The sequence below is a fragment of the Solanum stenotomum genome, chromosome 2 (genome assembly GCF_019186545.1).
Source record: "Solanum stenotomum isolate F172 chromosome 2, ASM1918654v1, whole genome shotgun sequence".
Classification (NCBI taxonomy): domain Eukaryota; kingdom Viridiplantae; phylum Streptophyta; class Magnoliopsida; order Solanales; family Solanaceae; genus Solanum; species Solanum stenotomum.
The window spans coordinates 24,023,989-24,046,323 of NC_064283.1; the positions used below are offsets into that span (position 1 = coordinate 24,023,989).

A 22,335-nucleotide genomic window follows, 5' to 3' on the forward strand; every position below is an offset into this window, starting at 1 on the left:
GGGGTTGAGCTTTAGTTGATTGATCGTTGCTTTTTAGCCACGGTCATCCTGTTTTTTGGTTCATTTTCTTTATGAATATTCTTTTTATAAAAAGCAAAGGAAATAAATAGAAATTTGTTTTCTGAAGCCTGGATGAAAACATCCGTCATTTTTGTAAAATGAATAATGCAGAGTTCGTAGGAAAATTAAAGTCTTTGGTGTTTTTATTTACTTAACATGGTTACAGTGGCTCTTCCATATATGTGTATATAACGATAGATATCTGCTAACAAGAAGTGTTGTTGATTATAGATATGGAACCATCCTGGGATTTTGCAATTGATGCGAGAAAACAGAACCTGTAGTCGTCCTGAAGATCCTGTTGAGATCCTTCTTGCTGATGATTGCTCAAGTGATGAGAACACAGATTATAATGTGGTTCCTGGAGGTACTTTTTGTTTTCCTTCACTCTGGGTATAACATACCAGCTAGCAATTAGTTTTCTTTTGGTAGTTACAGATTCATTAGAAGGATTTAATTTTTGAGCCTATAGCATATTGATATAGATCTGCCTCTTGAGGCATCCAGAGGAATCTTTGAATTGAGCTTCCATGTAGTTGGATGTACTTCCTGATCATATATATTGCATATTAATCTCTCTATGATATTTTAGCAGTGTTGATTAAGTATATCAACTGCATGATGTATTGAATTCGCGTACAATGTCTTCAAGTGACCAACACTTACGGAAATATTTCACCTGCTCCTGTTCTGATACCAGGAGCCATGTCTGGCTTCTATTACCATTTTTCTATGGCCTGATTTTAGTGAGTTCAGGATAATAAATAAAATTGGGTTGTATTAAGCGTTTCCATTAATATGTTATTGAAATGTCAACTAGCCTATCTTCATTATCACATATAAATATCTGTTTGTCAGTTTCTGCAGAGAAGCCGAATAGCAACAATGAAGCTCTCAAAAAAAATCATAATGGCTTCCTCCATGGGGTATATTTCTTGCTCCGATTTGCTAACTTCTGTAATTTTGCTGGTATGGTGAATTGATGGATGTTCAGGAAACTCTTGCCATCTGTCTGTTGTATATACACTTTGTTTTTGTATCTACATTCTACAATTCATGTTATATGTGGTGATTGTTCCATTTTTTTTGAAATGTCATTATTAGTTTCTCAGCTCACTGTTTCTGTTTTGCAGGATTGGTGGAGTGATCTTCTAGAAAATAATTGCAAAGAAGTTGATTATAGTGGCAAAATGGTTTTGCTACTCGACATCCTGACAATGAGCTCTAATGTTGGTGACAAAGCACTTGTGTTTAGTCAGAGCTTGTCAACCCTAGATCTCATTGAACAATATCTTTCAAAACTAACGCGCCCAGGGAAAAAGGGGAAGTACTGGAAACGGCGGAAAGACTGGTACAGGTGTGTATACCTTGTTTAAATTATTTTGGACGATGATCTTTCTCAAAAAATAAACTATTTTGGATGATGGTGAAAATTACCTCATTGTTGTTATTGTTAATACTACAGTACATGATTTTACTGATTCTCTTTGGCATTTGTTGAACTATGTGATTCAACACGTTACTTTGCATAAGAGCCTAGTTCCTTTTTTTCTTATGGGCCAAACTTGTGAATATCTTTTGACGAAGGGTGGTGGTGAGATTTTTTCCCAAGACCTCTGCCTACTCTTGTACCATGTTGAAGTGTGTGACCATATCATTATAACACTTGAGCTATTAGGAGCACACTTTTATTTGCTTACTATGTTTACAACACGCCCTTTCAAATACAGACTTTAATTTTTATTGATGGGTGAAGATGAAACTCGAACTCTTGATATTTGCCTGTTTGGATATCACATTGAAAAAGTGGACCTTAAGCTTAACCATCCTCAAAAGCCAGTTCATGTGGTGAGGATTGCCCAAGAACATTTAAAGAGACAAATGTCCACTCTCCAATCAATGTGGACAATTTAACATCATATTGTATTCTCATGCTTGTCAACTTGAGCTTGGATAACATAATATGAAGCCCAACATTAGGAAATACAATAACATGTAAGGTTCTGCTTCTAATTCAACTCAAAAGTTAGCTCATGATGTGAGGATTGTCCAAAACCAAGATTAGGATCTCAGCCTGCTATAATATTATGGTAAAGTGTGTCCATCTTATCTAAAAGCTTGACATGTTAGAGGGAGCATACTAAAAGTATCTTCAAACAACATTGGAGCGGGAACCATCTTTGTTGTTGCATTTCTTATGAATATCTCACAATATGTCATTTGAAAGATACAATTCTTGCAAATTTCATCTTCTTCAAAAGAACATTTGACCTAATTTTAGAGTGATTCCAATCATCTAGTCAAAGAAAAGAATAACATTTCCCCAGTCAACAATGGAAAGAAAACAAGCCCATTGATTCACATATTATGCGGCACACACCTTCACATATTTTCAGAGATTGTCGTTATAATTACTAGCTATCCAAGTGCACTCTCAAAGAAGTAGACATAGTTGTCTACTCATCTTGTTAGTTTTTACTTATCAGTTTAGCTTTTCTTATTCATCACATGAGCTCTTTATGGCCGGATCTCTTCCTTCTGGTTATGGTAAAATGGAACATAAAAAATAATTGGTGCACTGAACATTAATTAAATAAGTGGATTTATTTTAAAAGTTGTCTTATTGAAATTGTCCTCAAATTCCATCTAAACTAAAATTGCCAACATTTCTTCTTTCCTCGCACTATACCTTAGAAGATTTAGAAATGATTAGAATCGAGTGTTCCACTTATTGTCTCCTTATATGGTTTTGGTTAGTCCTCGTATCATTAGCTACTTTTTGGGGTTGACTTAGGCGCAAGGTCCATTTCTTATAATAGATCAAACTCATATTGTGTTGTCCGTGCTCTAGAAATCCAGTCTTTGATGTGTTGGGGATGTTAAGCGTCCCACATTGGTGGAGGGAATTGATTATTTCCTTATATATCATTAGTCAATTCTCAATTTCACAATGTAATTTTTGGGCTCGAGTTAGACCCAAGGTCCATTTCTTATCAAATATTACACCAGATTTTGTACTACATCTTAGTCAAAGTTTTTCCAGTTTTGAAGGTCAGGAAGCCCAATATCGCTGTTGATTTTGGAAAGAGAGAAGGTTACAATAAGGGGAAGTAGATGAACTTGTAGACTTCTTAGGTGCCTTGTAAATCTAGATTCTGACTTACTCCTTTGTGTAAAATATTTTCGGAGGTGGCAAGCGTTCCTTAATGCTGAGGAATACAATAGTACGAATTGTCAAAAGAAGTTACGATAAGGGGATATAGTGGTGAATGCTATTTCGCTCAATTGTTTCTGCGGATGTGGTTTGTCTTCGTTTTCTTGCTTTCACTAATTGTGTTATTGAGAGTTTTTGGTCTCCAATTTTGGGTAATAGGATTGATGGAAGAACAGAATCATCTGAAAGGCAGAGACTTGTTGACTGTTTTAACAGTCCATTGAATAGAAGGGTTAAATGCGTACTGATATCTACTAGAGCTGGTTCTCTTGGTATCAATCTTTATGCTGCCAACCGTGTAATTATAGTTGATGGCTCTTGGAATCCAACTCATGATCTTCAAGCTATATACCGAGCTTGGAGGTGTGTCTTCCAAATTTGTTCATTATAAAACACCCAGGTTCCATTAGAATATATATTTAGCCTGAATGCTTTGTATGGTTCTAGGTATGGTCAAACGAAACCTGTTTTTGCTTACCGTTTACTGGCACATGGAACAATGGAGGAAAAGATATACAAGCGTCAGGTAAAAGAAAGAATCCAGAATCAGCTCATGTCAGAATAACTTTTATTTCTTGAATTATTTAAGTGGATGATTTAAGCAGGTAACAAAGGAAGGTCTTGCAGCACGGGTGGTTGATAGGCAACAAGTACATAGAACTATATCTAAAGAGGAAATGTTGCATCTTTTTGAATTTGGAGATGACGAAAGCTGTGAAATACCTCTGGAATTGAAGCAAGTTAGAGAACATGCTGGTGAAGCAAACACAAATGTAGATGTTGGAAGTGTTCTGAAACAAAAATTAACCCTTCCAAATGGAAGCTCTTCTTCTGACAAGCTAATGCAAAGTTTGATTGACAGGCATCATCCGCGGTAGGATGTTCTTTTCTTGCTTCGTTATTTTCAATAATTTCTTCAGAGCATAACTTCTGTTGTTTTCAATGTGTTTTGGGAGTCTTGTGCAATGAGTTTGTGTTCTGAGATTTTTCAATTATACATTTTCATTAAACTATATATAGCTGAGTGTGTATGTGGGTTTTAGAATAAGTTTCACTTTATCTTTCACCTTTCTAATTAATAGTGTAATGGTTTGCGTGCTTTAGACTTCATAGGAGAGAATATCCAGAACCTGTGGGGGTGACTGATTTGCTATAATCAGAAAAGCCTTATTGTTTTTATTTGTCTAGGCCAGTTTAAGTATGCTCGGTTCCTTTCTCTAAGCGAATAAGTATGTTGATATTTAAAGAATTATGCAGAAAGAAACAGTAACGAAGTATATTTTTCCCTTCTCCAAAATAAAACAACCAAAAAAATTCGGTTTCTGTTTCTTTCTGCATAATTATTATTCGCTTAGAAAAAATGGGTGTCTGGAAGTTCTTTTAATAGTTTTCTTCATCGTTCTTAAAATCAACCTTTTGATCTGTCAATGCTGAATGAGACTGGTTCTTTCTGTTATCAAGTCTGTTGTTGTTGTCTGATGTCAGCCTTGCACCAGCTGAGTCAGGAACTAAACAAAACAATCCACCAGCTGGAGTAAGATGATATTACTGTCATCACTTCTAGAAACCTTGTTATGATATCCATCTTTCCAGAGTGAAAAGAGTATCCACCAGCTGATTTCTTGGTTGACCTGGATCACTTTATTCTCTTTTTAGTGTCTGATAAACCCCAGCGTACCTTAAGATCTGTTATGATATGTAAGTTATCCGGACATTAGTGCCCCTGCTTAACCTATGAAAAAGAAATGAAAAGTTCTACGGAGCACCTACTTCTCATATTTTGAGCTCATAATGCTCTAGAAGTTTTCGAGCAAATGCCTTTTGTTTACAGCGATTCTCCATATTTTACTTCTATCATTTCCATACTGATTTTTGCGTTCTTCCTTCGCTACTGATGCTGACAAATATTTCCTCTAGAACCAAGTATACCACCTTTTAATCCAAGTGTTTGCTCTATCTAGAATGACTATTTTTTATTTGTGTTAATATGATGTGTTGATTCTTCTCCTCTTTTCTATTTTTTACTTTCTTTAGGTGTTCTCTTTTTATTAACCTAGTGGTTATTAGTTAAAACCATAACCTGCAATGTCTTTTGGGTTAAAAGACATTCCTACTTATGTATTTGTCTGGATGTTTATTTAGCAATTCATTCAAGCTTAAGATTTTTTTTCTGGGTGTACTTAGAGCCTGTTTGGATTGGCTTATTTAAAGTGCTTTTAAACCCTAAATAGCTTTTAAGCACTTCTGGAGTATTTTGGGTAAATTAAAAAAGTTCTTATAAGCACTTGGTTTGAAGCTAAAATGATAAAAATAAGCCATAAGTTAGACTTTTAAGCACTTTTGGAGTGTTTGGGTAAATTATAGAGGTGCTTATAAGCGCTTGGTTTTTAAGCTAAAATGAAAACAATAAGCCCAAGTTATAAGTTAGGATATCTAACTTATGACTGGCTTATAAGTCAAAAGCCAATCCAAACAAGACTCTTAGTTTGTTGCGGAAACTCATTCTAGTTGTTAAATTATTATTTACTTTATCAATAGAAGAACAATGTTTCTAAGAATTTAGTTATTTCTTCAGGTGGATTGCGAATTATCATGAACATGAAAGTCTCCTGCAAGAGAATGAAGATGAAAAACTATCAAAAGAAGAGCAGGAAATGGCGTGGGAAGTGTATCGGAGATCTATTGAATGGGAAGAGAGGCGAGTTTCGCCTGATGAACCTGTTGAGCAGCAGCATGTCTCTACCACTGAATCATTGTCAAAGCAAAAGCCATTGGTTCCCAGGGCCACCGTTTTTCCGCCAGAGGACAGTAATCTTGTATTTTCAGTGGGGAGTTCAAGATGCCGTTTGGTGCATAGGAAGTGCACAAAGCTATCACATTTGCTTACACTTAGAAGTCAAGGGACAAAGTGGGGTTGCAGCACTGTTTGCGGGGAGTGTGCTCAAGAGATAAAGTGGGAGGGAGTTAACAAGGATGGTAGATCAACAAAGTAATGCTATCCATGTATTTATATTATAGTTCAGTTCCTTTTGGGGCGATTCAATATACTGCGAGGGACTTGGTAAACATTCAGTTTTAGGTTTCAGCCATGACTTGAGAAACAATATACTCTTTTTGGGGTAGGGTAGATGGAAATGCTCTTCTGAGACTTGGCTCTTTGTAAAGTGAAATTGTTGTCACCAGTTGTATTTTGAAATACAGAGGAGGAATGTCTCTTTTGTCTGAACTAAGCTTAACTGCTATATCATATTGCAACGAAGGAAAATCCCTCTTTTTTCTGCTAGATGCTGTTCATATTTTGTCCAAGATTTACAATTCGGTTATTGTTGACTACCTTATGTGAACTCTTTAAGTGCATCCAGAACATACTGTCTGATTAGGTGTGCATATATATATATATAAAGGGAGGCTTCTTATTCTAATTTCAGTGTTGCTGGTTTATGTTAAAATAAATCTTGAGAGGTGACTAGAATGATGTCTCTTAGGAGGTTATTTGGTAGATTGTATCAGAAGAAATAATGCATGCATCAACTACCTTATTTGGTATACTTTTTCCGCCTATAATTAGTTATATACTATCATTTATTGAGAAATTCATTATTAATTCATGAAAATTCCTGGTATGAGTAGTCCAAAAGGATTTAATACAAGCATTATTTTGGTCAAATACTCAATTGCTTCTCAAAATCTTTTTTACATTTTCGCAAACATTATTAATACTCTATTTTGCATTATTCTTATACACTACCAAACGCACCCTGATTTGTTGGACATGTATACACTACTGTGGATCATGGAAAATTTATGATTGTTGTTACAATTTACATAGAATTGGATAATCAATCAGTACGAACAATACCTTACGACACAGCTGGCAAAGAAAGGTTTTCATTTGAACACCCCCCTCTATTGTAGTGAAGCAGCTTTCTCACATCAAATCTATGCAAGAAATGGTGGGCTTAGACCAATTCATAGGGGTGAGCAGCTATGCCAAACCACTTACCATCTTTCATCCCCCAACCAATTGTCCTTTTCCTTAGGTCCTGTTGGCCCTGCTTCACCATAAAGTTCAGTTGGAAATAGCTCAATGAGACTTTCCACTGAAAATCTCATGAAAAAAGGAAGATGCTTGATTATTTTTTCCACTTCTGATCGCCCGTTGTATATGATGGTTGGACCCCATTCTCTCATATACTGCAACCATGGTGGTTCTGCAACAACTCCCTCTCCAAGGTACTCGGCAGCTACAATTTGATATTTGCTGCTAGAGTCCACATAGTATTTGCTACGGGCACAATCGTTTCTCAGTCCAAACCCGAGTTTAGAAGAGCCTTGAAGATAGCAGCCAGGATGTGGGAAACTCGCGTGGCCATTTCTTGATGCATATACAATTGGCTTGTTACCCTCGATGAACTCCAACTTGCAGGCATCTACCCATTCACCACCACTATGTTCCGAGAAATACACACTCCAGAGCTCACCAGAAAAGTTGCTGATACGGAGTGTGTAGTGCTCCCAATCACCGACATGCTCTCCTACTTTATTCAAAGTAAAACTCAACAATCCAATCTTGACAGTAGCTGGTCCATTGAAAGGACAGAATATCCACATTGCAATATCTGTGAAGGTTCCTCCTAAAGATGGTTTAACATGAACATAGAGCTCTGCACTCTCAATGTTCCCGCATTTTACACTGGTTCTATTTGCATCATCTTTATTTGGCAAATCAAGCCAATATTGACCATCGTTTAACCCTCCTGCAGGCAAGTTTGAGCCTTTTGAGTTGATGACTGTACCATTATTCCTTCCATCTTTGTAAAGGAGAGCTCCATTAATGAAGAACCATGGAACTGAGGAAGGCAAATAAATCTCTTCTGGATGGAGATACATTGTTGGTCCATAGTGCTTGATGAGGGCATGTATCTGCTCAAGATTGGGCATTGCGTGTAGAGAAGAGGCGAGATTTTTCAAGCATGCAATATCAAGTTCATCTCCAGAACTGAAGCTTGTACTACTGAAGAACGTCCCAGCAGAAACCCCTGCACAAAGCATGCCCCTCTTGCAGGGTCTAGTTTTCCAAACTTGAAATTGTTTCCTTTGGAAAAAGGAATCTGAACTAAACATAATTTCAGAGGCCTCACAATTTTCCGTCAGGTCAGCTCGGACACATCTAACTTCATCAGGATCAGGTTCATTAGGCTCAACAGAAGCCAAACATCCTATCGATTTATAACCAACCGGAGCATTTGGCATCCAAATATAACCACCTCCATTGTACTGTGAGTCTGAACTCCAAATTAAAGTGTAATTCAGAGGCTTTTGAAGAGCCGGAAGCTTTGAAGCTGAATCTTGGACATCAGATAGGTCTTTGGCAGCAAGAACATAGCCAGTTATATGCTCACCATCTGGCTGACAGTAGTGACCAAGGATATGATATCCTTTTGGAATTCCATCTGGCTTATAAAACGAAACACAGTCTGATTTTCCAAACGATGAGCCGCAACCCCAAATTTTCTTAAATTTGGTGATTTGAGCAACTTCAATTTCCCCTAAACATATTCTTCCTGTTCCAAAACCTTTGCCTACAAAACAACATATGTCATTAGCAAACTGAGCTTCTATTCAGTATGCCTCTTTCTTCTCAATTCACATACATCCCACAAACAAGGCAAAATACTAAACAAGGCATGACACAACATTCTGAATAAGAAACAGTAACTACAACAAAATAATACGATAAGCGATGTGCGAGGAACAATAAATATTAAATAGAAACAGAAATCGAAATAGCTCTATCAAAGTTATCTAAATTTAGTTAAATTTGAAAGCTCTCAGAAAATCTAACATTTCAAGCCTGCAGATTTGAACAGTGAAACAGTCACAAATCCCATTCCCAGCCAAACAGTTGACCAAGTTCATGAATTTCCAAGAATAGAACACCATATTTGACCAAGTCTTAAACAAAAAGTCAGCAGGAAATTCCAAAAACTAATCTTTTGTCATTCTTCTTCCCAATAAGGATTTTAAGAGGAAAAAACGAAAAAAATCCTGCTCCATGAAGCAGAAAATTTTCTCAGTTAGAAGTAGTAATTTCATTTTGTTGACCCCTTTTGATCATAAATAAGCAGAACATACAGAAGAACACAAGAATTGAGTTCAATTAAAGAAAAAAAAAAGGAATCATATATATTCATTTCTTCTTCAAACAACAACTGATCTTTCATCATATTCAACATGCACTGCAGACAGACACAAAAACAGGGCCTTTATGAAAGAGAACAATAAAAATTGAGAAAAATACAAAAACAAAACAAGAAATTTGAAGAAGACATACCTTGAGGCCATTTAGGAAGGGGTAAAGGCAAAGAAAATTTCTTTGATTCAACAACAGGGTAATAATCACATAAATTGTCCCAACACCAACACTCCCTCCCTAACATATTTTTTTTCCCTCCCTCTTTCCAATTACAACACAAAAAATTGACAAACTTCAAAACCCACAAAAATATTATCAAGAATTTGATCTCAGCTTATCAAAAACACATAAAAAAGATAGATGGGATATGGGGTTGGTCAATATAGCAGTCAAATGGAAAATCAAATTGTTTGACAAACAAAACAAGAAAGAGAGATTTTTTTTTCTGGTGAAGAGGTTGAGTAAGAAGAGATCAAAGTATATATTTACAAGTTAGGGGCTGCTGCTGCTGCTTTATTATATTATATCAATAATATAAGGAGAAAAAGTAAAGTTGTTCTACTTGACATTGCTTTGTACCTCAAAGGAGGTGGCTGTATCCAGGTTTGGGTCCATGGGGGATCGGTGGGGGATTAACTTATTTATTTATTTTTAACTTTTATAAAATGTCTTTAGTTCACTTTCTTTGTACTTATCAACAAAAACAAATATTTATACATCAATGTGTACTAGTTCATGAACATGTGTGTTGTACATATATTTTATGTTAATATTTTAAAATAATATAAACAATATTGAAGTATATACGTGATGAAAATCGTAGGAGAAAAATATATTTGTGAATTAATAAATGATTTGTATACAATTTGTTTACCGACTCTTTCTTGTAGTTATACTTTAAATTTCGTTGAATTTCAAACTTATTCAACTGTCGTAAATCACACTTGCGATTTTTTAAGAAGAAGAAGAGTAGAAAACTTAAAAAATTAGAGTTTAAAAATGAAAGGAAACTCCTCTTATTTATAGCTAACAAATGATAGTATGAATATACGTTAATAGTGTCTTATTATAAAAGTCGCACTCCTTCGAAAAAGTCACAACCCTTTGGTAAAATCACAACCCTTCGAAAAGGTCACAAGTTCATACTTTTAAGATAGTATGTCTATAGATATTGGTTATAAATAAATATTTTTTTATATATGAATTTCTAAATGAATGATTTCTTTTGGAAAAAGGACAAATATACCCCTGAACTATCGTAAATGGTATGCATATACCCTCCGTCATACTTTTGAGACATTGGTGCCCTTGCCATCAAAAAACTAGAGCATATATACCTTTTATACTAATGGACATACACGTGTCATAATCTTATCCACCGATCCGATATTTATTAAAATTGAATCGACAGATAAGATTGCGCCACGTGTCCCTATTTAGCCTTCCGTTAGAGTGAATGACATATATGATCTACTTTTTGGACGGGAGGGGCACCAATGTCCCAAAAGTATGACGAATGGTATATGCTTACCATTTACAATAGTTCGGGGTATATTTGTCATTTTTCCCTTTTTTTTTTAATTATAGTCTATAGTCTAACTTTATCTTTAATAGCTAAAATCACCACATTACTCCCTTATTTCTCTCCTTCTCTATCCAATCTCATTAACATCATTTAAATTTTGTTGGAAACACTTTCTTTGATGGTAGTTTGTCTTCAGTGAGCAACATATTTTATTTTAGCAGTCATTAAATTTAAATTATAGTGAACATAACTTAGCCATTGAAATCATTTGGCGTTCTATCCGGTGGCTAACACTGACGCCATCAACGATGAATCTAGCAACAAGTCTTGGTGGTGATTCACTGTAGATTCTTATTAGTGAAGAACTCATAGGGGTTGGATGAACTGTATGATATTTTTTTAGATTAATTGGTTGAAGCTACTGGTAGTTTAGCGGTGAAGAGCTCAGCACAATTTCAAATCAAGAAAAATATTCAATAATCAGAATCAATAGGTACCAATAGTTTTAGAATCTGCATAAAAATGATGCGGTAAAAGTAGTATGAGTAAGTACGAAAATATGAATATTTAGTAGGTATCATAAGTTGATGGAATACAAATTAATTACTATATCATAAGAACTATGTTAAGAATCATCAAGTTAATGCAACAACCAAATAATTTTAAATGTTAAGTATAAGAAACTAACCAAAAACATCTGTTAAGTAAAACTAAAGCACAATAAAGATCAATATTAAGAAATATAAAGCAAGGCAAGAAATCATATGCAGTACTACAAAGCAATAGCCAATAATCCTACCTTTATACGCCCCCTCCAAAGTGGCATGGTTGAAGGTGGGGCTTGTGGAGGGCTCGCTAGGCTCATATATCGCTCCATGAACTCATCAATTTATCTAGATATTATCAATAATCAAATCCATCAAAACTATTTCCTATGACATAAGTGTTCTTCAATCATTGTTTTCATAGTAATAACCTTGTGATTCATGAGAATCATGAATATATATGTATCATCACAAAAAAATGCTTTTAAAACTATTCTAATAGACCATAAACTCTTACAAATATGTTGTAACACAAGAAAAAGGAGTAAAACACAACAAGTACACGTGTCACGTAAAATAATATCTATCATTTATATTCTAAACTAGATTTTACGATAACGCGTTCATTACTCTAAATATCTAGTCCCATCAATATTCAATACGTCCAACTCATAACATGATTTATACCATAATTTATTACCCAAAACAAGTCTAAAGGATCAGTACATAACCTGCCCCGAATGTTGGGCAAATGCGTCGTGATGAACCCTTATCAATAACTTTCCCTCCCAAATCATATTATTAGGCTCCCAAACGATAAAAATCATACACAACGTTATAATATGAATCCACACATACCCATATTGTAATATAAAAGTTTGGGTGAAAAATTAAGTCAAAAAGTCAACTCCAAACCTTTAGGTTTGTTTTTGAAATCACTTTATACCTATAAGGTAAGGAACTCAAATTTGAAATTTCCCCAAAAATTATTTGAGCCCTTCTCAAATTTTGTTACTCATACATGATTAAATAATGAAATAAGTAACAAATCAATGGGGAAACATCAAGTAGAAAGTGAGAATCCTACCCTAGCGAAGAAATATCAAAATAGTTTCTAAAATCTCCCAAAATTGAGAGCTCTCTACCTCCGAAAATTGAAATTAGAAGTCTAAGATCAAAATGAGATTTAATTTTGTTCAGGTACTAGTAACTCTTCACGAACATGAAGCTCTATCACAAATACAGACCTAGTGACTTTACCTAGAATGTTTTCAAAGGTGAGGCCCATACCCAAAACATGAAGCATACAACCAAACCCTTCTCAGTGCATGCGATCTCCCCAAACGACTTCAAAGTCCAAGGAATTTCTATCATGCCCTGAGACAAATAACTAACTAGAGCCCTCTGAAATCAAGGAGACAGATTAGTTGCATCGATTTTAGAGGGAACCTCATCACTTGTGGAATTCCTCTAAATGACGGTACGCTTTGGAGGCATGATTTAAAATACGGGAACACACAAATTAGAAGAAAACTTTTAGAGTTAAACTCAATCGCACAAACTAGAATATGAAAGAATGTTGGTATTTCCTAATATCCTATAGCCTCCCTATTATAGATGTGGTGTGCATCACACCTATAAGAAGGAATTTGCTAGACATGACTTCATAGACATCTTAAGACACTTAAACTATGTTCTCTGATATCAAATTTATCACGCACCGAGCTTATATACTGACCGACACACAGAATCATTTCTCGTCTCAAGCGAATCCTTGACGTAACTTACTGCTAAACTAGAAGACCGGATAATTTATGCGGAAGCTATATAAAAGATGAACATCATAATTATTTAACACAAACATAGATCATCTCAACAACTTTATCTAAAACTCTGAAAAGTCAAAATAATAATAATAATGACTAAATTTGAAAATATCTAAAAACCACGACTCGACTAACTTGTCTACCTTGTCTATGAAGCCTTTAATAACCCGAGGATAGGTGCCACGACAAGAACCATACTCTACTAGCTAAGTATTGAATAGATTAGTTAAATTAGAACCCTCCAAAAGCAAAGAGGTCTCACCAAATATTGATGAAAAAATATTTTAGTGAAACGTCTGTTGCCGATCCTAAATACCTAAATCTAAATCATTTAAAGATGCAACGCCAAATGACACTAGTACATGAAATGTAAGGTATGCAAAATAGCTGAATGATACAACTATTAAACTGAACTGAAAGAGTAAGTTTGAAGGTAGACTGTAAAATAATCAACTGAAAAGTAAAGCATGCATGTTTATTTTATCGACCGAGCTTTACAACTAAATATGTATGCATTAGTAGCAAGTACTAAAAATAATGTAATTTACTTTTTTTGGGCAGTTTCTTTAACTGACAATTATCATGTGAGCTTGTGATGATACAATATCTTGCCCACGTTGCAAGAGTCATCCTGCACCTTATTAGGGCAAAAGACGAACTTAACTAATGGATTTGATCTCTGTGCCCTTAATAGAGGTTTTATGAGGAGTTACCTAAATCAACGACACAATCCTATCATACGTTGGCAATACAATTACAGGGTTTGGATTATGTAACCCTTACCTAATTCATTGCTCAATACTACTCCCAAAATAATAATGCTCAATAACTATATGATGTCCCATTTATGGAAAGTCTCACTTTAGGGAAAAACTGATAATCTATATCTTGAGTTAATACTAAAAAATGTTTCTTTATAATTTTACTGCACTTCCTTTAAAAGACTATGATTTTATGAAAAACCGATTGTACCTTCTCGAGACTAAGATATGCGTTCTTTAAAGCTAACTATGCTTTTGTTTTTGAAAATAATGCACTTGAAAAGCAATTCATGCTTTCTTGAAACTCTTTATGAAAATAATGCTTTCAGACTTGAAATTCACTTTACTTATGAAAACCATTCATAAGAGATAGTATGTCAAGGTTTTCAGATAACTCTCAGCTAAAAATGATTCATATGGTATTTAAACATGAACAACAATCAAAGATCATTAATAATATGAAGTAGTGAAATTTTTATAATCAAATCAAGAATCAATAATTGGAATATAGAGAGAATTTTGAATATATTGAACTTTGGGGGTAAATACCCTAGTTTTGATCTTACTAGTTGAAACCATAGATGTAGGGTGTAAGGAAAAACTTAATATCTTAGTGATAGCCTTACATGCCGTAGAAAACAAGAGTTCTTGAAGAAATCTTGATTCAGAAATTTGAAACCTTAGGTTTGTTCTTCTTGACTCTTGCTCTAAGCTTGGGGAGAAAGATACGAGAGTATTTTGAGGTAATACTATGATATAATCTCCAAATAGGTACTAAAATATGGAGGTTTAGGCATAGGGAGAATGAGAAAATACTGAAATAACTCCAATAAAAAGTTGTTGGAACTTTTCACGAGGCCTAACCACGGCCCATGGTTGGATCTACGGTCATGGATTATATCCGAGAAATTTGAGCCTTTGAAGTTTATTCTACGATCCCTAATCACGGCCTGTGGTTTGATATATGAGCGGTAGTTTGAATCCATGAAAATTAGGCATGACAACAAGTTTCAAAACTTCATTCTACGGGCCTAAATTATGTCCCGTAGATGGGTTCATGAAATCCAGCCAAAAATTCAGTTTCAGAAGTTGATTTCATGAGCTTGAATTATGGGCTGTACTTTGTTTCACGGACCATAAAGTTGACTTGTAAAGGTCAGTTCTGGTATATTGGGAATGTCTCTAGTAAAACAGTCATACTATTTTACTCCAAATTCATATTGATGTTAACTTAGTGACGTTGGAAAGAAGACTCACATACCTTTAATTTGATAGGCCAGGAGTCAGCTAACTATTTATACTCATAAATATATGATTGTTTGAAGTTGACCCTTGCATTAACTAATGTGAAATACTGAGCCGGTGCAAAGGTTTTGAACTCAACTCATGCATAACGAAGATGCATCGCGACTTGGAAAGCAATACTGGTAGAGTGGTATAAGGAGAGATATTGCGGACTATGTGTCCCATTGCTTGTGTTTCCATAAGGTGAAGGTCGAGTATTTGAGGCCTTTTGGTGAGTTATAGAGATTGCCCATTTCAGGTGAAAATGGGAGCTCATCACCATGGATTTTTTCTTGTGGTTGCCTCAAACATTTTTATAGTTGTGGATAGTATTTGGGTCATCGGGGATTGATTGACCAAGTCAACTCACTTTCTTCCTGTTTAGACTTCTTTTAGCGCCAAGAGGCTAGATCTTGTTTATATTCAGGAGGTAGTTTGTCTCCATGGGGTGCATGTGTCTATTATCTTAGATAGGGGTTCTCGATTCACTTCTATCTTAGAGGACCTTTCAAAAAGAGTACTTGGATACTCGAGTTAGCACAATCTTTTATCTGCAGACTAGTGTGTAGTTAGAACGTACTATTCAAGTTTTGGATGATATGTTGCGGGTCTGTGTATTGGATTTTAAATGGCAGTGGGACTAGTTCTTTGCCTTAGTGGAGTTTGCATATAGAGACAACTACCACTCAAGTATTTAAATGGTCTATTTGAGGTCTTATACGGTGCTCTCTGGTTGGTTGGTTTGAGGCTTCACAGCCTAGGGCTTAGGCCGCGTGACACTGACTTGCTTCAGGAGGCTTTGGACATCATTCAATGGTGATATCATGAATTCTTGATGCATGAGTTGTTTTGGGTTGATTTAAAATTCAGATTGTGCCCATTTTGTGGGCACAAGTTCTTTGAACTGAATGGGGCAAATTGATAGAGCCAATTTTGGGATTCCTTGCTCGGGTCTTATAATGCTATTTTTGATTTGTTGTTAGTTCTATCTTTAGTTATTGTGAATTAGGTGTCAAAACATATTTTTTTGATGTCATGATTATTTATTTGATAGCGTGATAACGATTGATGGTGTTTCAAAAAGGTAGAGCTTTGGTTTAGTCGATTTTGGAGTGTGCGTGTTCGCTTTCGATTTAGGTTACGACTTACTAATCTTACACTTAGCTTGTGTTGGTATTTACATACTTTCTAGCTAGTTTTGATAGGGTTCTTAGCATGATTCATATCGAGTTGATAGAAATCATGTCTTAGCCTTATTTTTGGGTAAATTCTGGGAAATTAAGCATGTCTACCTTATGTGCATTGTCGTACTATGCCATATTGTGACTATATGTTTGGTTGTACTGATATTGGTGACTTATTCTTGGCCTTTACCTAGGATTAGGCTAGTGATTGCCTTAGAACTACTATTTGGAGCTGTTATGCCTTAGAAATCCCCCGATGTCGCTTCAAATGATTCTAACTCCCGATGTAACAGACTTGAGTCTGGTAGTATTAATCCTTTGCTAGGTGAAAACTTTGTTCTTATTGGAATTTCATCCATAACTTTCCTATGCTATGGCCCCGACATGTTTAAGTTGTGATCCCAGGCCTAATTAGTTGCATCGAACCTAGTAATGGGTTTTGAGTTGAAGTGGGTCCCTTATGAATTCGATGGAGTTTTCTCTCTATGGTATCTTTCTACTTGGAAATCAACATGTGATTATGGAAGTTCATCGGAGTGTTTCTAGCCACGATTTGAGGTCCATGTGCATTTCTCTTAGCTCTGGTTCGAGCTCCGTGTACATTTCTGCTAGCCATGGTTTGAGGTCCCTACGCACTTCTATCGGTCTCGGTTTGAGTCCGGACACACTTTTATTAGTCTGGGGTTTGAGTCCTGACATTATGGTTCTATTGTATTCTTCAAGGTTCCTTTACCCCGATTCATATCTGGGGTTGATCGTTTTAGTTCCGAATTATACTCAGTCGTAGCTAGGGGTATCATTAACTCTTATGTGTACTCATCGGGCTTGTGGGGGGTCTATTTGGGTATTCACCTTTCAATTGTGCACGAGTGTACCTTCTGGGCTTATGGGGTTCAAATTAGGTTTTAGATAGTTTCTTTTCTTTACCGCTTTGTTCTTTCAGGAAGTGAGATGTATATAGTAAAGCTTTATGTTTTTTTTTCCGTTTATGTGACCTCTATTTATAGATTATTTCCTCGTTTTTATTTATGTATTTGCTTTCAAGTTCAGTTGGCCTATGATCCTACTGTGTACCTATTGTTTTGGTACTCATGCTACACTCTGATCTGTTTTCTTTATGTAGATCCGAGTGCCCGTCACCAGGGGTGATTCCGCACTTCAACGGGGACTTCCGGAGACTGGGGTGAGCTGATAGCATCCTAATTTGACTTGTCTCCTTTTGTTTATAGTTTTTGGCTAGTCTTTTGTATTGGTTATTTTGGAACTTGTACTCGTTTTAGCAACTTTGTACCTTCTCCACCAGGCAGTGGGATCAAATCTTGTCCTATTGTTTATATTTATGTCATTTCTCATTTCCATTGTTATTCTTCTATTATGTTATTTATCTTTCTGCTATTTTAAGGTTTCTGCCCAATATGCTCATTACTTGTGGTTTCGGGATATGAGTCAACTTACCTACCAATGAGTTTTGGTAGGTGCCATTACGACTCGAGTTTTTGGATCGTGACACTTGCAAAATGTAGACACTCAAATGGACTCTATTTTCGAAAATAACTTTTTGTGTTATAATGTTTCAAGGATCAGATTATATATTTATTTAATTAATTAAATGAGTTTTTTCAATTAGTTAATAACAAAGATATTAATGTAATTTAACTTTCATGTTAAGAAAATCATGCTTTTGATGAGTTAAATTAAGGAAAGGGAAAAAGGAGATCAAAGTATTAAGAGCTTTGTATGCTAGTAGAAATTCAAAGATATCACTATTTATGGTAAAATAATTCATCATTGAATTCTATATTATAAATTGTAACCTATAAACAAACTAACATATACGTATGGGTATTATGTCTAGAGAGACTTTTACTTTCTTTTTTTTTCATTCCTTCTATTATATGTTGGTACAATTTACGAAATTGTCATCGTTATGAATACTCTAAACCATTTTAACATTGGCAGAAGAATCAGAATTACTCTTAACAAAAATTAAAAATGAATAATTATATGTAAAATCTGTGTAAGTTATCATCATAATGGTTATTATTATTATTATAAGGAAGGCTCTTATGGCGTTCAAGTTTCTTGTCTTTCTTCTTGTTGGGGCTTTTTGATCCACAAATAAGTTTGAATTCAAAACCATATGCTTTGCCAAAACATGAAAATAATCCTCCTCCATCTGAATCACGTCTTCTTCTTCGCGATTTCTTATTAATCTCAATGTGTTCTTGCACGTGAACTTGATCATCTGAGCCCCATGTCAAGTTTTTTGATTGCATCGATTGGATTTCTTCATCTTTTTCACCTTGTATAGTCCAATTTTCAAATATACAACTTCCATAATCTATTCCTTCACCTGTTTGATATAATCCTTTCTTCATATCCTCTGCTACAATTGATGGTATAGGTTGCACCCCTGAGCAAAATGACACTACTGTTGGTGTACTTCTCATCTTTTGATTTGGAGATAATAAATCTGAATTGCTATTAGACATTAAACGTTTACTACGTAACATTCCCCTATTTTGATTTTTTTTGATATCCTGATCATGAGTATTCTTGGTAATTTCTTCTTCATATAGCGTGTCATGACCTTTAGAAATAATCGAGGTATTGTCATAACAATTTCTTCTTTCATCTTTTGATGGTGAAACTTCGGTTGTACATATTGAGGTGCTCAATTCACTCCCAGAACAGAGGATTTCTGGAGGGCTAGTGTCAATTAATTGAACACTAACATGAAGGAGCCCTTGTAAATGACCACTTGGACGACGAATATGAAGCGTAGTTGATCTGATGGTTGGATTATTGGATGAAAGAGGAGGGAAAAAACTATTTATCATAAGGTGTGTTGTGCCAATAGGGAGATCGCGTAACCATGCAACATTGTAGATCTCAAACATTACAGAAGCTGATTCTGAATTAAGAAACTTGTCATCCACACGAAAAACCATCTTATAATTCCATGTAGGGTTTGTTTTACCTTGATGATCCACCCTAGTTGTTAATCTATGGTCATTATATATATATGCAACTGCAAAGGTGCGTAACATTTTCGACACGGGAGGAAGGTCTTGGGCAGAAATCACAATGATCTCTAAGATCTTGAAAGGAGGTTGAATGAACATTTTGGCTAGAATTCAACAATCTCCTCGTCGTCACGATATGAATGAAGAAGGAGAATGAGAATGCATAATAATTTAGCAGTCTGATTTTACCTCAAAGCAAAGGGGAATTTACCTTATTTTGTTACTAGTTGAAATTGGCAAGGTAGAGAGACCAATGTTTGTAAGGTTGATGTTTTCATTTTTTTTTCTGCCACACGTTTCTGATAGGTACTAAGTACATGTGGTTACATTCATTTTTTTGGGAACAAATATTTAGCTAAAAACTTGATATGATTTGGTGTTATCAAATTAATGAATGCAAAAATTATAGTGAATTTAACCACTAAGATTAAGTTACTTAATTTGATACTTTGATATAAATCATTAATAAATATTTAGTCAATCTTAACTGTTTTATGAAGCATTTTGGACCACTATTACCAAATGGTGGGCACAGAAGAAGATTCTTGGAACTCAACGTTGTTTGGGAAAAAGGATGGCACAGATGGAGTGTTGGATCATTTTTAATAGTACTATAAATTATCTTATTAAACTATGATCTATTCAATTTGTTTAAACGAATTGGTGTAAAAATTTTTTGGGGTATTTTAGCTTTGCTGCCCTATATATATGTAATATTTTCTATAAGATTTTTTTTTACGAATACCCGGTGATAGAAAATTTCACAGCAAAGCACATGCGTTTTTTTCTTGTCACAATTAAAAAATCGAATGTGATGACACTTATCTTATCCCACCTAGAGAGGTTAGCCTTTGTGAAAATAAGAAAATAAAACAAAGAATTATGAAACAATACTCAGAATTTATAAATATAAATATACCCTTCCCCAAAACCCGGTGTCACGTGTACAAGTCACTAGAAAATAATATAGATTCAATGAAAGTACAAGTCTGAATGTCTTCAGTTCTATAATAGAATAAAGACATAATGTAAGGTATGTGACATCTGCTAGAGCAACTAGCAACTACCTCGTGTACTCCTAAGTGCAAGCCTCAAACAGTGATGCAGGAAGGTGATCATGATGAAATGTTAACAATAAATCACTCACAGACAGTACAATCAATGAAAATGAAGTGCAATTGCAATGCAAATGTCATAGAGAATATTGCATGTCTGTCCTACCGATACACACTCGCTGCTCAGAGGATAGTCAGGACCCATGCGGTACATATAAGTCCATACACCTACCCCGGCGCAGAGAACATCGCTCGAATTCATATCTGCATTCATCCTCGGTGTGGGGCATGTCCCTCGAAGTCACATTCTCTTGTCTTTCTTTTCAGATAACTTCTTCAATTTCTCATAGTGTCATTTCATATAAGAGTTTCATCACAATTACAAGTATGTAAGATCATATGCATAATGAGAGGATGACAATTTCACTCAATAAATCAACAACATCACTCATGGGCATCACACGAATAAGGAAATCATAATATCCACCAAAGCCACTCATGAGCATAATATACAGTGATGACTCAAACAAGTGCAATTAACCCACATGGTTGACTCTAGCTTTCGGGTGGGTACTTGTCACATTACCCACACACACTCCCACTATTTCCCATTGCTCCCCATTACAGTAACACAACACATAGAGTCTAAAACACTTTGTAAATAAGTCAAAGAGGTCAACTTGTCTTTAAAAAGTAGAAGAATGGGCCGAGTTTCGGCCTTTCCCTTGCACCGATCCATAGAATCCACACAATCTATTCAATTATGATTTAAGAATGAGAAAAGCTGAATAATAACACCCATATTGCTATTTCTTGAAATCGGGTCCCAAACGACCCCAAAAAGTCAAATCCAAAGGCTAAGGAAATTTAATTTTTTATTGGAAAACATGTTACCCAAGAATTTTTGAAACTCACATGTAAAATTATATTAAAAAAATGAGTTAGAAATCATCCCCAAGCATCCAAAGTGCAAAGACTAATGTCCATGGGTAAACACCCCCCACCATTTTGATGTGAAAATCATAAATTGGTGTTAAAAATTACTTACTCAAAGATTTGTCTTGAAAACTACCTTTGGAATCACCTAGGGTGTGTGTTTGGTATGAAGGAAAAAAATTTCGAAAAATTTATTCCAATTTTCTCATGTTTGATTGGGTTAAATGTTTTGGAAAATGTTTTCCAGATCATCCCTTCAAAACTTAAAGGAAAACATTCTCCAAAACTATCTTCCAACTTTAAATTACAATTTTTTTTGTCCCTACCCTCAAACTAACCCCCCAACCGGGTCCCCTCCCTGCAAAAAATAAATAAATTTAAAGCTTGTTTTTTTAAAAATTTTTTAACTTCAATATTTGAACGCCATCCTCACCCCTACACCTAGCCCCCTACCACCACTCTCGTCCAAAAAAAATAAATTAAAAGTTGTTTTTAAAAGTTATCTCTGATTTCAATTTTTTATTTTTTTACCCCTCCCCAACCCCCTATCCTCGCCCCCAATCATCCCCCACCCCATTCAAAAAAAAATTTAAGTTTGTTTTTTAAAAAATATTTTCTATTTCAAATTTTTATTTTTTCACTCCTACCTTCGACCCTCCCCCCACCCCAAAAAAAATTTAAGTTTGTTTATAAAATATATTTTCAACTTCAAAATTTTATTTT

At 35.1% G+C, this 22,335-nt stretch overlaps 3 protein-coding genes across 3 annotated transcripts in view; 1 reads left to right on the plus strand and 2 right to left on the minus strand.

Annotated features, from left to right (window-relative positions):
* Positions 1 to 6,527, plus strand: part of LOC125854252 (protein CHROMATIN REMODELING 20) — a 63,634-nt gene extending 57,107 nt beyond the window's left edge. Inside the window, exons 19-25 of the mRNA XM_049533747.1 lie at positions 292 to 427; positions 919 to 986; positions 1,194 to 1,417; positions 3,434 to 3,637; positions 3,722 to 3,800; positions 3,880 to 4,148; positions 5,850 to 6,527. Of these exons, the coding sequence (XP_049389704.1) occupies positions 292 to 427; positions 919 to 986; positions 1,194 to 1,417; positions 3,434 to 3,637; positions 3,722 to 3,800; positions 3,880 to 4,148; positions 5,850 to 6,267 (1,398 nt within the window). The 3' untranslated portion in view covers positions 6,268 to 6,527. The remainder of the gene's footprint in view (positions 1 to 291; positions 428 to 918; positions 987 to 1,193; positions 1,418 to 3,433; positions 3,638 to 3,721; positions 3,801 to 3,879; positions 4,149 to 5,849) is intronic.
* Positions 6,528 to 7,193: 666 nt separating this feature from the next.
* On the minus strand, positions 7,194 to 22,000 carry LOC125855393 (uncharacterized). Its single transcript, XM_049535114.1, has 3 exons — positions 21,996 to 22,000; positions 9,609 to 9,718; positions 7,194 to 8,856 (listed from the first exon to the last, which is right to left on the minus strand). Exons 2-3 carry the CDS (start codon positions 9,712 to 9,714, stop codon positions 7,274 to 7,276), a joined length of 1,689 nt encoding a protein of 562 aa, XP_049391071.1. The 5' UTR covers positions 9,715 to 9,718; positions 21,996 to 22,000; the 3' UTR covers positions 7,194 to 7,273.
* On the minus strand, positions 18,596 to 19,546 carry LOC125855831 (uncharacterized). Its single transcript, XM_049535515.1, has one exon. The coding sequence runs from the start codon at positions 19,544 to 19,546 to the stop codon at positions 18,596 to 18,598; it is 951 nt and encodes a 316-aa protein (XP_049391472.1).
* Positions 22,001 to 22,335: the final 335 nt, after the last annotated feature.

Excerpts from the sequence above, each read along its gene's own strand:
- LOC125855393 (XM_049535114.1), bottom strand. The coding sequence starts at position 9,714 with ATGTTAGGGAGGGAGTGTTGGTGTTGGGACAATTTATGTGATTATTAC. Across the intron at positions 8,857-9,608 it reads CCTTCCTAAATGGCCTCAAG|GCAAAGGTTTTGGAACAGGA; the intron begins GTATGTCTTCTT and ends GTTGTTTTGTAG.
- LOC125855831 (XM_049535515.1), bottom strand. The coding sequence starts at position 19,546 with ATGGTTTTTCGTGTGGATGACAAGTTTCTTAATTCAGAATCAGCTTCT.